Raw genomic sequence first — 17,872 nt, forward strand, 5'->3', positions numbered from 1 at the left:
CCAGAGGCTATTTACAGTAAGCTATAGAGTTCTGCACACAAAACAGAAGATGTTTGTTAGAATAGGAAAATTCATGAATAGATTTTATAGCCTAATTGTGATATCAGTGGCAGGTAAATAGAGGATGAACTACAGAAGCAATGCTTGCTGCATGGGGCCTTGACATAGCTGAGAACCAGTCTTTTGTAAACTGACAATTGCCAGGGGACAGTTATCAAGTTTTTTGTTTAATTTGTTTCACAGTCACACAAGTTAACCTTCAGAGACAGATCACGCCATGTTTCAACTAGATGTCCGGATGAGACGTCTTCCTGTTTCATGCTCAAGCTCATTGCTGCTATTAAGGGGGTTTCAGGACCTTTTCAGGACCTATTTTCAAAGGACATTTTTGCCTTTTGGATGCTGTGGCATTCACAACTTGAGATGGACGGTTGGGTATAATGGGATACGTTTAGAGCACATTAAGAGCAACCATCCTTATTTACAGACAACACCTTCTGCTTGACTCAAGGACATGTATTTACACATAACTTCTGTGGGGTGACTTAGTGGTCAGATAAAAGGCATAGGGAAATGTCTGTTGTGTTCTGACTTGGAAAATGTGGCAAATATTTATAAGGAACAGAAGACTGCCAATGCTGTGCATATCTGCTATAGATCCGCCTGAAATCGCTTGTTTACAAAACAGTAAGCCTCTACTTTAACTTGAGGTTTAATCCAGCACCAAATTAATATATGTTTCACAAGTAGGCCTAAGATCGTGACTGCTGAATCAAATTCAAAGGGATGCTTTACCGGCGTCTAAAATGTAATCTGTTTCCCACTGACTCTCACCATCGCTTAATTGTAGTTTGGTTGGCCAATAGATTCGTTTTCTATTATTTCTGTATTTCTTTCTCTCTGCATTGTTGGGAAGGGCCTGTCAGTAAGCATTTCACTAATAGTCTACACCTGTTGTTTATGAAGCATGTGACAAATAAAATTAGATTTGATATCCTGCAAAAAATGCTGTTTGGACAGTAATGGAGGCTACAGAGAGAGCTGTTGAGTGCGTTCATGCAACAACACGTTTACCTCAGACAACCTTTTGCATGCCATTCACTGGAATCAAACAAAAGAGGCCCATGGTTTTATAAACCATAGGAAATGTTATACATCATATCGTTTGATGTCGCTATCTGGAAAGGGAACTTACTTGGGTGTGCTCTAACATTAATATAATTGCGTGTTACTTCATTGTACTAAGTACTATAACAATCCCGGGGGACGGGTCATGCTGGAGGGGGGCGGCATCTGTTCAAACAAGAGAAGTGAAAAATGCTGAAGAAAATCATCAGGGGGGAAGGTTAACAGTCAAGTAATGCAGCAACATTGTTTCTGGCCAAAAAGAAAAAGACAAAAAGAGAGAAAAAAAACTGGTCAACCTTTGTAATATTCTTTTTTAGTTTGGTCAGTGAAGCGAAGACTGGTTTGTTTGGTAGTTGCACCTAAGATGGTTTACTTTGAAGACCTACACAATGATATTTGATCATATTGGGAACAAAAACTTTTGGGTACAAGGGACATATCCTTGGTGCATTCTAAAAGGGTCCAGTATGCGAATAAGGCAACCATTCATGCATCCCAGAACAGGGAGACTTTTATTTAGAGGGTAAATACTTTTTCTTCTAACCCATCTGGGTATCTGATGTCCCAACAGATCATTCATTGTTTTCTCACACGTTCCTGTCCTATAAGCAAGAAACTGTAACCATAGCGCTTGGTTTGCACTTTGGAGGCAGGACCTGTAGCACAACAGTGAGGCATTTGTCGGACAAAACATGAATTGTGAAATGCAATTAAATGACAATGTCCCATAATTTCTGTAAATGCAGCAGTTTTGCATTCCCCGAAATAGTGCTAAATGGATTCAGTCAAAGAGCCAATGTGTATTTGCCTTTCACATGTAAGCGCACTTAAAGGACAAGCAGATTTGTGTATTGTTCAGTCAACAAGCACTCTGAATTCAGTGCTTGGCTGCCCATGCCCTCACAGTAGTGAGTGGTGGACATGTTGCAAGTCTAGTTGCAGCTTGTCTGACCTAAGATAGTAGAACTTTCATTTTGAGTGAGTTTACAGAGAGGATTCAACCCATCTCTAAATAACTTCCTAGAATCGCTCATCTATTACAGTTCTTTACAGTAGATGGAAACTGATCCAATAGGTCGGGGATAACATCTTTTACTAGATCATTCACTGACCTAAAGCCTTTAAAGAGCAACTACTTAATAAAACCCCATGTATTTGAATAGTAAATTAACTGTCAATGTAAAGCAGAAGAAAAACAACAACATTAACAATACTATGGCCACTTTGCATCACTCCCTGGCTTGCAGCACATTCTGAATCATGGAAAAATCTGTGTGCACTTCAGGCCCAGTCAAGCCCAACTTACAAAACATTTAACATGTCTCGTCATCTAACTCTTAGATATTTCTCATCATCTAAATCTTAGACAAGAGGAGAGAATTCCTTGATGGACATCCAATTCACCAAACACATTATGAATGCCCTCCAAAATGCCCTCCTTAAATCAACACAATTGGAATAATATTAATACTTTCAGCAAACAGAGCTTAACATAAGTGAAGAGTTCATGGAGGCTAATCACAGTGCACCCTGGTACTGCCTGTTTGTCACGCCACTTTCAGGCACCAGACAGTCTTTGTAGACCAGAGACTGATATACAGGCATAGCTGTGGGAGTGGAGACTTGTAAGGAGTGCTAGACCTTTTCAGGAGACTTGATTGATGCAGCCAGAGCCATTAAGTACCATGGGAGGGTACACTATACTGAATTTATATTTGTGTTATTCCATTCCAAGCTCTCCTTGGAGATATCGTGGTGTTAAGAGAGAACTTGTGGTGCCAGGGTGAAAAGAAAGGACAATAAGTGTTAAGTAGTAGAAATTGTTGAGTGCCATAAGTAGAAATCTATTGCATAAAAAGTTGTAACTAAATCTATTATGTTAAAATAATGAATGACAATGTCTTTGATGCATTGTTTAATTCATTCATTGGTCAAGGTAAAAGAGCCTATCACACATTTTTCATGGTATTGAATTTATGTACTTAACTATAAAGCTTTGCACTGGCCATCTGGGTGTGGTCCAGTTCCCACCATTGAGTGAGAAGTTTTGTACCTAGTTGTTTCAGGATGGAGCAGTGATTAGTGTAAGGAAGAAGGGCAAAGCCATCTCATGACAGAAAACAGAGCAATGTCTCTGTTATAGCAGATCCTAAAACATTTCTTATAATACAAATGTTATAAGCTTACAATATAGTTTTGCACTGGTCATTCAAATTCCAGTGGTAACCTAGATGTGATCCTCCTGTTCTCAACATTGAGAGGAAAACTTTGCTACAACACTAAAGAGGATGCAATGCTGAGTGGCTGAAACGCATTAAGAAGGAAAGAAATTCCACAAATTAACTTTTAACAAGGCACACCTGTTAAATGAAATGCATTCCAGGTGACTACCTCATGATGCTGGTTGAGAGAATGCCAAGAGTGTGCAAAGCTGTCACAAAGGGTGGCTACTTTGAAGAATCTGAAATATAAAATATATTTTGATTTGTTTAACACTTGTTTGGTTACTACATGATTATTCTACAATATAGAAAATAGTAAAATAAAGAAAAAATAGGTGTGTCCAAACTTTTGACTGGTACTGTCAATGTCTTACACTTTTATCTTATGGCATACAATTTTAGGAAAAGCTTGACAGTTTCCCACTTTTTTTTTTTTTTACTTCTGTGCATATTTCTGAAAGTGAACAGAAGCAAAAATCCACAAATTGCAGAGGTTTGAAAAACAATACATGAAAAGGTTCATATTTCACACCTTTACCCATTTATTTTACAGAACACAATCTGAGGAAAAGCTTGACAGTTCCCCACCCTTTTTACTTTCTATGCAGATTCCTCACCCCGTGAGAACATCATCTATGGTTGATTGTTTTCTACAGATAATACCTCAACATATTTTTGGCTGTAAAAGGTTGCTAAATGTGGGCCGTAACTCCCTGGCTACTGAAAACTACAGTGCAGCCAAACCAGCCTCTGATTATTGTAAACAAAAACATTTCCTGTATGTTAAGCTGGTTTCCCCCAATTGTATGTGTGCTGTCAATGACAGGTAAACACCCCCTAGAGAAAAATATTATGTCCTGTTGCTTTGGTTCCATAGCTGTTTGTAAATTTTTGGAAATGTGCACTTTATTGTCAATACAACATCATGTGGAACAAAATATACAATGGAATATATTTATGATTACAAAATATGATTAGCAATAGAATAATAATAGTTCCACACACATCCACCTAAATTAGTTAGAAAGTTTCCATCACGCAATGAATACTAATGGTAAATTACACTGACAACATCCACCTTGACAATCAGAATTTGAAGTCCAAGTATGTGATGTGTCACAATGTCTTAAGGTTTGTACATATCAATAGTGTTTGTGTTCTGGGAGTATGCCGGACAAATAATCCTGAGATCCTTTTCGAATCCTAATATTTACTCCCCTATGAATATGCCAAAGGGCACGGCTCCAGAGAGAGTTGGACCAGGGCCAACACAACCATTTGAGAGCATTGTCCAAGTGATCACAACTGTCAAGGGTGTCATATTTCAGTCAATTAACATCCATGACACAAGTGGTGGAATTGTTTCCCAACCTGAAATGCTGATCTGTTTCTTATCAAGTGTTCTGAACCATAAACCAGAAGACAGTAACAAGTATGATGGAAAATTGTACAGTAACCTAAACATGTCAAAACTAGACAAGGAAAGTAGACAACCTGTCAAAGGGACAACAATTCCCTGTGAGATGGTCCTGGAGCCAAGAGGATACATTTGCCAAAGAAGTTCCAATATGTTCTGGTGGTCTGGCTAAAACAATGTAATGTCTAGGGTTGCAAAGGGAGGGTATATTACTCGAAACGTAAGTTTACCAGTAAACTACCAGAATGTTGGTATCTTTCAAGAATTGTATGTAATCTATCACAAGACATCTAGTGGTCATTTTGGGTAGTTCAGATTATCATAGGTGTCTGTAATTATCTCTGGCCTTACCATGTAAAATATACACAGAGTGTACAAAACATTAAAAATACCTTCCTAATATTGAGTTGCACCCCCCCTTTTGCCCTCAGAACAGCCTCAATTCGTCAGGCATGGACTCCACATGGATGCTGGCCCATGTTGACTCCAATGCTTCCCACAGTTGTGTCAAATTGGCTGGATATACTTTGGGAGGTGGACCGTTCTTGATACACACAGGAAACTGTTTAGTGTGAAACCCCCAGCAGCACTGCAGTTCTTGACACAAACCGGTGCTCCTGGCACCTACTGCCATACCCCCTTCAAAGGCACTTAAATATTTTGTTTTGACCACTCACCGTCTGAATGGCACACATTCCCAATCCATGTCTCAATTTTCTCAAGGCTTAAAATCCTTCTTTAACCTGTCTCCTCCCCTTCATCTACACTGATTGAAGTGGATTTAACAAGTGACATCAATAAGGGATCATAGCTTTCACCTGGTCAGTCTGTCATGGAAAGAGCAGGTGCTCATGTTTTGTACACTCAGTGTAATTCAAAAACATTATAAATAAATGTAAGTAAATATGACTAAGTTGTAAAACATTATCCTAAACATAAACCATCAACTTAGTGAATACCATTGGTGTTTAATATGAGGGGTTTTAGCATGAACTATTCTTTACACATTGATTTTACTATACCAATATGTATTTGTTGTCAATGTTTTGGCATCAAACTAGTGGCAGTTGTGAAAAAAGTCAATAGTTGGAGTTGCAGAGATAATTGCTAAATAATAACATTGTTGATTAGATGCCTTTGTCATTAATTAGTATATTCTCTGCTGAACCATGTGGTCTATCTACTAGAAACTCATAGACAATATGGATACAGATATTAAAAAAATATAAACTACCAAACTTACGATAGATTGCCATAGATATTCTGTTAATTACCAAAATTACTGAATATTCCGGTAACTTTGGTAAATTATCAGTACCTTTTCAACCCTAGTCATGGCCTTTCTGTGTCCAGCTCCAACAGGCCCAGGCTGTTTCACAGTGTGCCGAAGAGGTCAAAGCAGCGGTCAGCCGGTCACCCAGCCAAGCAGGTCACAATATGGTGCCTAGTCAAGCTGAGGCATGTGGGTGAAAGCTGTCAGAGGCACTAACTAAAAGCTGGGACTTCTACAGTCCACAAATCCGTGAAGTGGATTTTCCCTGGCCTAACAAATGGTGCAATGTTGATGGAATTGGATGATGATGATGAGGATAATGATTTGTCATTTAAGAGGCTGTGCTGTTGTTCAACAGCGTTGACTGACCTCAGTCCTGTGACAGCACGAGTAATACATAGAGAAAGAAGGAATGCAACCTCTGAAGACCTCAAAGGAGCCGTACATTACAATTATTTCTGTTAGCACTCTTTTCTCTGTCTACACAACCACAGGCTGGAAATCAGTTTTACTTAACTTACTGTGGGATAATGTATGACTATGACGTGATCATCTGTTGTCATAATAACCACTTCTACCACTTGAAGAGGTATTTATTTTTGATTTATCCTTATTAGTAGTGGTAGTAATAAAAAGTAGCAGGTTTTAGTTAATTTGTTGCTATAAATTGAGTTTGACGATGCACAAACAAGGGAACAGTAGCAACTCTCTCATTTTCACTTTTTTCACTGGTTTGTTTAAACAAGACATGAGGGCCTATGGACCTGAACTGAGACTTATTAGCTAATTCATGAGCCCTGACCAGAACCGCATGTAGAGGGGCACATGGTCAACATACACATGCATTCTACATTCAAATTATGTAAACATCATCATACAATAATCCCAATACATGTAGAATTAGAAAAATATCGATTTAAATTACACAATAACTAGTTTACTAATGCATGACGGCCAGAAAAACAAGAGCAACCAATCTGACACCAAAAGGGCTCTGCTCTGTACTTCCAGCTATAGTTTTCAGATTTGTCAAAGTACTTATTTTTTTTAAATCTAGTAGTAAAATGTTAACAATGTTTAGGATCACCCAAAAGAAGAGGAACTCATCAGTTCCATCTGATCACATACCACCATCTAGTGGTCAAAATCCTAGCAAGGCTGTATTGTCTTCAGTGAAAACCGCATTAAGATGATATTGCTCTTATTATTATTTTTTGACGTGTTGATTTGTGACTGTCAAGTTAGTTCATAACCGTAATTACAGCAAAGGCCCTCTGGAACGGAAACTACATTTATATTTTGTGACATCCCATAAGAACTACAATTTATCGCGAAACACTATCACCATAGTAACCATCTAACAAACTTTGTATTAGGACCATGGAGCTAGCCAGATCGCTTTAAATAATACCGGAATTACGAAAGGGTCGATAGCCTTTTGACGTGCCCCGAGGGCAACACTCGTTTGACTTTTATTACATGGAAATTGATGAGAAAACAAGGACACATAATGACTGATAAAAAGTTTCAAATTGGACCACCGGAGACTAGAACGACGCTTCCTGCCTACCATTGGTAATGTGGATGTGCTAGCTGGCTAACGTTGCATCACACTAAAGACAACATTGGGTAGCCTCTTTTGTAACAATATAGTCATAACTGTATGTGGTTGACAACATAATTGTATGTACACTGAACAAAAATATAAACGCAACATGCAATAATTTCATGATTGCACTGAGTTACAGTTCATATAACGAAATCAGTCGATTGAAATAAATTCATTAGGGCCTAATCTATGGATTTCACATGAATGGGAATACAGATATGCATCTGTTGGTCACATATACACTATCTACAGTGCCTTCGGAAAGTATTCAGACCCATTGACCTTTTCCACATTTTGTTACTTTACAGCCTTATTCTAAAATTGATTAAATCTACACACAATACCCCATAGTGACAAAGCAAAAAACAGAAATACCTTATTTGCATAAATATTCAGAGCTTTTGCTATGAGCCTCCAAATTGAGCTCAGTTGCATCCTGTTTCCATTGATCATCCTTGAGATGTTTCTACAACTTGATTGGAGTCCACCTGTGGTAAATTCAATTGATTGGACATGATTTGTAAAGGCACACACCTGTCAATATAAGGTCCCACAGTTGACAGTGCATATCAGAGCAAAAACCAAGCCATGAGGTCAAAGGAATTGTCTGTAGAGTTTCCCGAGACAGGATTGTGTCTTGGCCAGTGGTGGAAAAAGTACCCATTTGTCATACTTGAGTAAAAGTAAAGATACCTTAATAGAAAACGACTCAAGTAAAAGTCACCCAGTAAAATACTACTTGAGTAAAAATCTAAAAGTATTTGGTTAAATATAATTAAGTATCAAAAGTAAATGGAATTGCTAAAATATACTTAAGTATCAAAAGTAAAAGTATTAATAGTTTCAAATTCCTTACATTATGCAAACCAGATGGCACAATAATAAAAAAAAAATGTATTTACAGATAGCCAAGGGAACACTACAACACCCAGACATTAATTTACAAACAAAGCATTTGTGTTTAGTGAGTCCGCCAGATCAGAGGCAGTAGGGATGACCAGGGATGTTCCCTTGATAAGTGTGTGAATTGGACCATTTTCTTGTCAAAATGTAACGAGTACTTTTGGGTGTCAGGGAAAATGTATGGAGTAAAAAGTACATTATTTTCTTTAGGAATGTTATTAAGTAAAAGTTGACAAAAATATAAATAGTAAAGTAAAGTAAAGATACAGTACCCCCCAAAAATATGTAAGTAGTATTTTCAAGTATTTTTACTTAAGTACTTTACACAATTTGTCGAGGCACAGATCTGGGGAAGGGTACCAAAACATTTATGCAGCATTGAAGGTCCCCAAGAACACAGTGGCCTCCATCATTCTTAAATGGAAGAAGTTTGGAACCACCAAGACGCTTCCAGCCAAACTAAGCAATTGTGGGAGAAGGGCCCTGACCAAGAACCCGATGGTCACTCTGACAGAGCTCCAGAGCTCCTCTGTGGAGATGGGAGAACCTTTCAGAAGGACAGCCATCTCTGCAGCACTCCACCAATCAGGCCTTTATATTAGAGTGGCCAGACGGAAGCCACTCCTCAGTAAAAGGCACATGACAGCACGCTTGGAGTTTTCCAAAAGGCACCTAAAGACTCTCACACCATGAGAAACAAGATTCTCTGGTCTGATGAAACCAACATTGAACTCTTTGGCCTGAATGCCAAGTATCACGTCTGGAGGAAACCTGGCACCATCCCTATGGTGAAGCATGGTGGTGGAAGCATCATGCTGTGGGGATGTTATTCAGCGGCAGGGACTGGGAGACTAGTCAGGATCGAGGCAAAGATGAACTGAGCAAAGTACAGAGAGATCCTTGATGAAAACCTGCTCCAGAGCGTTCACCTTCCAACAGGACAATGACCCTAAGCACACAATGCAGGAGTGGCTTCGGGACAAGTCTCTGAATGTCCTTGAGAGGCCCAGCCAGAGCCCGGACTTGAACTCGATCGGACATCTCTGGAGAGACCTGAAAATAGCTGTGCGGCGACACTCCCCATTAAACCTGACAGAGCTTGAGAGGATCTGCAGAGAAGAATGGGAGAAACTCCCCAAATACAGGTGTGCCAAGCTTGTAGCGTCATACCCAAGATGACTTGAGGCTGTAATCGCTGCCAAAGGTTCTTTAACAAAGTACCGAGTAAAGGGTCTGAATACTTATGTAAATGTGATATTTCAGTTTAGTTTATTTTATAAAGTAGCAAAAATGTCTAAAAACCTGTTTTTGCTTTGTCATTATGGGGTATTGTGTGTAGATTGATGAGGAAAATAAACAATTGAATACATGTTAAAATAAGGCTCTAACCTAACAAAATGTTGAAGAAGTCAAGGGGTCTGAATACTTTCCGAAGGCACTATATACAAAGTATGTGGATACCCCTTCAAATTCGTGGATTTCACTATTTCAGCCACACTTGTTGCTGACAGGTGTATAAAATCAAGCACACAGCCATGCAATCTCCATAGACAAACATTGGCAGTAGAAAGGCCTTACTGAAGAGCTCAGTGACTTTCAATGTGGCATCGTCATAGGATGCCACCTTTCAAAAAAGTCAGTTGGGCAAATTTCTGCCCTGCTATAGCAGCCCCGCTTAAGTGCTGTTATTGTGAAGTGGAAACGTCTCGGAGCAATAATGGCTCAGCCGCGAAGTGGTAGGCCACACAAGCTCACAGAATGAGACCGCCGAGTGCTGAAGCGCCTAGCGGGTAAAAATCGTCTGTCCTTGGTTGCAACATGCAGTACAGAGTTCCAAACTACCTCTGGAGGCAACGTCAGCACAAGAACTGTTCATCTGGAGCTTCATGAAATGGGTTTCCATGGCAGAGCAGCCCCACACAAGCCTAAGATCATCATGCGCAATGCTAAGGGTCGGCTGGAGTGGTGGAAAGCTTGCCACCATTGGAAATTCGTTCTGTGGAGTGATGAATCACGCTTCATCTGGCAATCCAATGGATGAATCTGGGTTTGGCGGATGCCAGGAGAACGCTACCTGCCCCAATGCATAGTGCCAAATGTAAAGTTTGGTGGAGTTAATCTTAATTAACACTACAGCATCGAATGACATTCTAGATGATTCTGTGCTTCCAACTTTGCGGCAACAGTTTGGGGATGCACAAATGAGGTCCATAGAGAAATGGTTTGTCGAGATCGGTGTGGAAGAACTTGACTGGCCTGCACAGAGCCCTGACCTAGGTAGGGGCATGTATCAGAAAACCAGTCAGTCTCTGGTGTGACCATCATTTGCCTCATGCAGCGCGACACATCTCCTTCGCATAGAGTTGATCAGACTGTTGATTGTGGCCTGTGGAATGTTGTCACATTCCTCTTCAATGGCTATGTGAAGTTGCTGGATATTGGTGGAAACTGGAACACGCTGTTATACACGTCGATCCAGAGCATCCTAAACATGCTCAATGGGTGACATGTCTAGTGAGTATGCAGGCCATGGAAGAACTGGAACATTTTCAGCTTCCAGGAATTGTGTACAGATTCTTGCGACACTGGGCTGTGGATTATCATGCTGAAACATGAGATGATGGCGGCGGATGAATGGCACGACAATGGGCCTCAGGATCTTGTCATGGTATCTCAGTGCATTCAAATTGCCATTGACAAAATGCAATTGTGTTCGTTGTCCGTAGCTTATGCCTGCCCATACCATAACCCCACCGACACCATGGGGCACTCCGTTCACAATGTTGACATCAGCAAACCGCTCACCCACACAACGCCATCTGCCCGGTACAGTCATTCATCCGTGAATAGCACACTTCTCCAGAGTGCCAGTGGCCATCAAAGGTGAGCATTTGCCCAATGAAGTTGGTTACGACGCCGAATTGCAGTCAGGTCAAGACCCAGGTGAGGACTACGAGCATGCAGATGAGCTTCCCTGAGACGGTTTCTGATAATTTGGGCAGAAATTATTCAGTTGTGCAAACCCACAGTTTCATCAGCTGTCCGGGCGGCTGGTGTCAGACGATCCCGCAGGTGAGGAAGCCGGATGTGGAGGTCCTGGGCTGGACGTACTGCCAAATTCTCTAAAACATTGTTGGAGGCAGCTTATGGTAGAGAAATGAACATTCAATTATCTGGCAACAGCTTTCGTGGACATTCTTGCAGTCAGCATTCCAATTGCACATTCCCTCAAAAGTTGAGAAATCTGTGGCATTGGGCTGTGACACAAAACGGCACATTTTAGAGTGACCTTTGTTTTGTTCCCAGCACAAGGTGCACCTGTGTAATGATCATACCGTTTAATCAGCTTCTTGATATGCCACACCTGTCAGGTGGATGGATTCTTTTGACAAAGGAGAAATGCTCACTAACAGGGATGTAAACAAAATTGTGCACAAAATCTGGGAGAAATAAGGTTTTTGTGCATATGGAACATTTCTGGCATCCTTTATTTCAGCTCATGAACCCTGGGATGAACACTTTACATGCTGCGTTTATATTTTTGTTCAGTATACATAATATTGACACATAACCTTCCATCCAGTCTCTTTGGACTGGAGCTTCCAAATGTTAATGAGGGCAATGTGAAAGTAGAAAGCTTTAATTTAGCTTTGACCCACAGGTACAAGGAAAAGTTGATGACCAAATGCCTGAAAGATGCAAAGAACAAACATCATCTCTCAGGTGCTTTGGATGGCCGTCGTTGGCGTTTTCTAAATGTGGGACTTGATGACTTCAGAGATGGGTATCCTACTGCTGGGACAGCGGTTTTCTCTCAGGCCCAGAGGGGCATGTCCCCTTCCATTTTTGGGATTCCAAGTCCTACATCTCTCTCTGATAAAACACAATGGAAGCGCTTCTCGAAAGAGCAGGCTTGCTTCTCTAAGAAGAACCCTCAGCAGCAGGCACACCGGGAGCATGTGGCTGCAGTGGAGCTCAAACTCAAACAGCATCCTCTGGCTCTGTACCCACATTTAGAGCATAGCATGCCCCCAGAGGTGAGTGGCAGGTAGATAAGACTAATCAGCGATGTAATCACATTGCAGATAAAAGTTGCCTCTTGATCCTTTTTGCAATAAGGCATAAAGGGCTGGTTTCCCGGACACCGAATAAGCCTAGTCCTGGACTAAAATTTGAAAAACATGTTGAATGGAGATCCTCCATTGTAAAGGCTTCAGTCCAAGGTAAGATTTAATCTGTGTCTGGTAAACCAACCCCTAAAGTATACATCAGATGGCCCATGCACACACAATTCTGAATTACAGTAATCAACTCTTACGCTGTTCTTACAGCAGGACTTTGTTTTGCTTACTTGTAAACACAATGTCCTACTGATTGTCTTTCATCCCGTAGTTGTTTGATCAGGTGATATGTGTCCTGGACCCGGATATTTGTGTGAACAGAGCTTCTGCAGTGACTTCACCAGAAAAAGAGGAGCAGGCGGATGACTGCACTGAGCCGTGGGAAACCATCATGCAGGAATCGGAGTCAGAGAAGGAAGTGAGAGAGGGACCACTTGTCAGTGCAATAATGTAAGTAGATTTCTAGAGAAGTCTGTTTTGGGGCAAACTCTTCATTACTAGGGTATAAACTGTTCATCTAGTGGTATAACTACTGTTGTTAACCCTTTATTATTTGGCTGAAGGACAGACGATTTATGTGCAAAGAACCCTTACAAAGGGCTGCAAAGAAAGCAGAGCAGTGCCAAGGAAGACCAGATTGTAAACGTCAAACGACTGCGCTCCCCATCTCAAGACGAGGACATCAAGAAAGTCACTAAGCTTTTCTGTGACTGGGTCGCCTCATTGGTAAGCACAGCTAACAGAAACCAGCCAAGAAGGTGAGGAATACACAACCCAATTAAAGGTCAAGTAAAGATCAGAATGATGAATCATCATCATATTCTAAATGACCTTGTAGAAGCAGGAACAGAGGCTTAATGATCTTAACCTCCCTGGTAAATGAATGGTTGACTCTCGCAGGGAGGAGAGAAAAACAACCTGACTGAATCCACCCTACTGGGCCTGTTTGTCAGTGGGTATGAGAAGAAGCCGTCCCTGACCTTCCCTATCCAGGTGGTTGAGCCTAAGAACGTGCCAGAGGAGCTATGTAACTCTGTGGAGGATCTGCGCAGAGCCCACACCTGTGAAGACCCCTTAAAGGACTCAGAACCATACAAGGTATTGAGTGTCTCAGCTTGAGGCCCACAGAACTCACAACACAGATGGATGAAAATGTATCAATTGCTTGTACAGTTCTTCACTTTCTAAAACAGCATTATCCACAACTATGTCCACATCCTGCCTATGGAAAAAATATAAAATGCACATGTTCAACAGAGCAAACCAGGAACTAAAAGACCCAAATATGGAGCATGGTACCTGGATACTAAAACATGGAAGAAAAGAGATGCTGATGAACCATTAAGAGACCCTAATGTCATCCCTGAGGACTTTAAGTTTCCTGCACAACCAAGTGAAATGGTGGGTCTTTGGTATAACTCTTACACTTGTCCTTGTTCTTTGTGGGTATTGACTATTAATCAGAATATCAATCCCCATTCACGGTTCAGGTAAAATTGTCTGATATAATTTGTCTTCTCAATAGGATGATGAACTGAAACAGATGCATGGGACTCAAGCGTTCAAGCAGTTCATCATCAGCAAAGGGCTGAGGGTACCTAGGGTAAGACAACATTGCGTCACATTTTTACACAGGTCATGCTTCACAGCACAGGTGTTTGAATTTCAATGTCAGTTAATACACTGCTCAAAAAAATAAAGGGAACACTTAAACAACACAATGTAACTCCAAGTCAATCACACTTCTGTGAAATCAAACTGTCCACTTAGGAAGCAACACTGATTGACAATAAATGTCACATGTTATTGTGCAAATGGAATAGACAACAGGTGGAAATTATAGGCAATTAGCAAGACACCCCCAATAAAGGAGTGGTTCTGCAGGTGGGGACCACAGACCACTTCTCAGTTCCTATGCTTCCTGGCTGATGTTTTGGTCACTTTTGAATGCTGGCGGTGCTTTCACTCTAGTGGTAGCATGAGACGGAGTCTACAACCCACACAAGTGGCTCAGATAGTGCAGCTCATCCAGGATGGCACATCAATGCGAGCTGTGGCAAGAAGGTTTGCTGTGTCTGTCAGCGTAGTGTCCAGAGCATGGAGGCGCTACCAGGAGACAGGCCAGTACATCAGGAGACGTGGAAGAGGCCGTAGGAGGGCAACAACCCAGCAGCAGGACCGCTACCTCCGCCTTTGTGCAAGGAGGAGCAGGAGAAGCACTGCCAGAGCCCTGCAAAATGACCTCCAGCAGGCCACAAATGTGCATGTGTCTGCTCAAACGATCAGAAACGGACTCCATGAGGGTGGTATGAGGGCCCGACGTCCACAGGTGGGGGTTGTGCTTACAGCCCAACACCGTGCAGGACGTTTGGCATTTGCCAGAGAACACCAAGATTGGCAAATTCGCCACTGGCGCCCTGTGCTCTTCACAGATGAAAGCAGGTTCACACTGAGCACATGACAGACGTGACAGAGTCTGGAGACGCCGTGGAGAACGTTCTGCTGCCTGCAACATCCTCCAGCATGACCGGTTTGGCGGTGGGTCAGTCATGGTGTGGGGTGGCATTTCTTTGGGGGGCAGCACAGCCCTCCATGTGCTTGCCAGAGGTAGCCTGACTGCCATTAGGTACCGAGATGAGATCCTCAGACCCCTTGTGAGACCATATGCTGGTGCGGTTGGCCCTGGGTTCCTCCTAATGCAAGACCTCATGTGGCTGGAGTGTGTCAGCAGTTCCTGCAAGAGGAAGGCATTGATGCTATGGACTGGCCCGCCCGTTCCCCAGACCTGAATCCAATTGAGCACATCTGGGACATCATGTCTCGCTCCATCCACCAACGCCACGTTGCACCACAGACTGTCCAGGAGTTGGCGGATGCTTTAGTCCAGGTCTGGGAGGAGATCCCTCAGGAGACCATCCGCCACCTCATCAGGAGCATGCCCAGGCGTTGTAGGGAGATCATACAGGCACGTGGAGGCCACACACACTACTGAGCCTCATTTTGACTTGTTTTAAGGACATTACATCAAAGTTGGATCAGCCTGTAATGTGGTTTTCCACTTTAATTTTGAGTGTGACTCCAAATCCAGACCTCCATGGGTTGATAAAATGGATTTCCATTGATTATTTTTGTGTGATTTTGTTGTCAGCACATTCAACTATGTAAAGAAAAAAGTATTTAATAAGATTATTTCTTTCATTCAGATCTAGGATGTGTTGTTTAAGTGTTCCCTTTATTTTTTTTAGCAGTATATATACACACAGTACCAGTCAAAGGTTTGGACACACCTACTCATTGCAGGGTTTTTCTTTATTTTTTATTATTTTCTACATTGTAGAATAATAGTGAAGACAACATTTGAGATTCTTCAAAGTAGCCACCCTTTGCCTTGACAGCTTTACACTCTTGGAATTCTCTCAACCAGCTTCATGAGGTAGTCACCTGGAATGCATTTCAATTAACAGGTGTTCCTTGTTAAAAAGGTTATTTTGTGGAATTTCTTTCCTTCTTAATGCATTTGAGCCAATCAGTGTTGTGACAAGGTAGGGGTGATATACAGAAGATAATTCTATTTGGTAAAACACCAAGTCCATATTATGGGAAGAACAGCTCAAATAAGCAAAGAGAAATGACAGTCCATCATTACTTTAAGACATGAAGGTCATTCAATCCGGAACATTAAGAGCTTTGAAAGTTTCAGTCGTAAAAATCTTCAAAACGCTATTATGAAACTGGCTCTCATGAGGACCGCCACAGGAAAGGAAGACCCAGAGTGACCTCTGCTGCAGAGGATAAGTTCATTAGAGTTAACTACATCTCAGATTGCAGCTCAAATAACTGCTTCAGAGTTCAAGTAAGAGACACATCAACATCAACTGTTCAGAGGAGACTGTGTGAATAAGGCCTTCATGGTCGAATTGCTGCAAAAAAACTACTAAAAGGACACCAATAAGAAGAGACTTGCTTGGGCCAAGAAACACGAGCAATGGACATTAGACCAGTGGAAATCTGTCCTTTGGTCTGATGAGTCCATATTTGAGATTTTTGGTACCAACTGCCATGTCTTTGTGAGAGAGTAGGTGAACATATTGTCTGCATGTGTGGTTCCCACCGTGAAGCATGGAGAAGGTGTGATGGTGCTTTGCTGGTGACACTGATTGATTTAGAATTCAAGGCACACTTAACCAGCATGGCTACCACAGCATTCTGCAGCGATACGCCATCCCATCTGGTTTGTGCTTAGTGGGACTATCATTTGTTTTTCAACAGGACAATGACCCAACACACCTCCAGGCTGTGTAAGGGCTATTTGACCAAGGAGGAGAGTGATGGAGTGCTGCAACAGATGACCTGGCCTCCACAATCACCCGACTTGAGATGGTTTGGGATGAGTTGGACCGCAGAGTGAAGGAAAAGCAGCCAACAAGTGCATATGTGGGAACTCCTTCAAGACGGTTGGAAAAGCATTCCAGGTGTAGCGGGTTGAGAGAATGCCAAGAGTGTGCAAAGCTGTCATCAAGACAAAGGGTGGCTACTTTGAAGAATCAAAATATATTTTATATACGTTTTTTGATTACTACAGGATTCCATGTGTTATTTCATAGTTTTGATGTCTTTACGATTACTTTTCAATGTAGAAAATAGTAAAAAAATAAAGAACAACTAGTAGGTGTCCAAACTTTTGACTGGTACTTTAAATATGATCTGAAATTGGTTGGCTTTTAAACTTGGGTTTCTTTTCAGTTTCTGAGTACTCTCTTTGAAGAAGAGGAGGAGGGAGACAGCCGATCAAGGCCAGATGGACCAGGCTCTGCTTCAACACGGAAGGGGACAGTGGTACTTTAGGCAGGTTTCAATAGGCAATATGTAGGGCAGTTACACAGTAGTATACTCAATTTGTCAAAACAAACTGACATAAAACATTTGACGCTACGCTGGTACAAAGGTTCTCCTCATTTTTCACGAGTTTTCATACGTTTCCAAATCACTGACTGGCTGTCAATGCATGTACATCAAAGATCATCCTCAGTTACCTTGACTAATGACATCTTTCATGAATAACAAGAATATCCTGCTAGCCTGTTGTTTATCCTCCTGTCATCATATTTGGTGCCAATTATATTTGGTGTCAATTTTGCCATGTTGATAGTAATATGCCATGGACAAATTGTATTCATAATAAAAGACAATTCACCATAA

General features: G+C 41.5%; 1 protein-coding gene across 1 annotated transcript; it reads left to right on the top strand.

Annotated features, from left to right (window-relative positions):
* Positions 1 to 7,360: 7,360 nt before the first annotated feature.
* Positions 7,361 to 17,866, top strand: fam47e (family with sequence similarity 47 member E). Its single transcript, XM_014172298.3, has 8 exons — positions 7,361 to 7,615; positions 12,214 to 12,589; positions 12,945 to 13,123; positions 13,237 to 13,399; positions 13,574 to 13,771; positions 13,931 to 14,074; positions 14,199 to 14,276; positions 17,417 to 17,866. Exons 1-8 carry the CDS (start codon positions 7,530 to 7,532, stop codon positions 17,516 to 17,518), a joined length of 1,326 nt encoding a protein of 441 aa, XP_014027773.1. The 5' UTR covers positions 7,361 to 7,529; the 3' UTR covers positions 17,519 to 17,866.
* Positions 17,867 to 17,872: the final 6 nt, after the last annotated feature.

Source organism: Salmo salar, chromosome 24 (assembly GCF_965601325.2).
Source record: "Salmo salar chromosome 24, fSalSal1, whole genome shotgun sequence".
Taxonomy (NCBI): domain Eukaryota; kingdom Metazoa; phylum Chordata; class Actinopteri; order Salmoniformes; family Salmonidae; genus Salmo; species Salmo salar.

Excerpts from the sequence above, each read along its gene's own strand:
- fam47e (XM_014172298.3), top strand. The coding sequence starts at position 7,530 with ATGAGAAAACAAGGACACATAATGACTGATAAAAAGTTTCAAATTGGA. Across the intron at positions 12,590-12,944 it reads AGCATAGCATGCCCCCAGAG|TTGTTTGATCAGGTGATATG; the intron begins GTGAGTGGCAGG and ends TTCATCCCGTAG. Across the intron at positions 13,772-13,930 it reads AGGACTCAGAACCATACAAG|AGCAAACCAGGAACTAAAAG; the intron begins GTATTGAGTGTC and ends CATGTTCAACAG.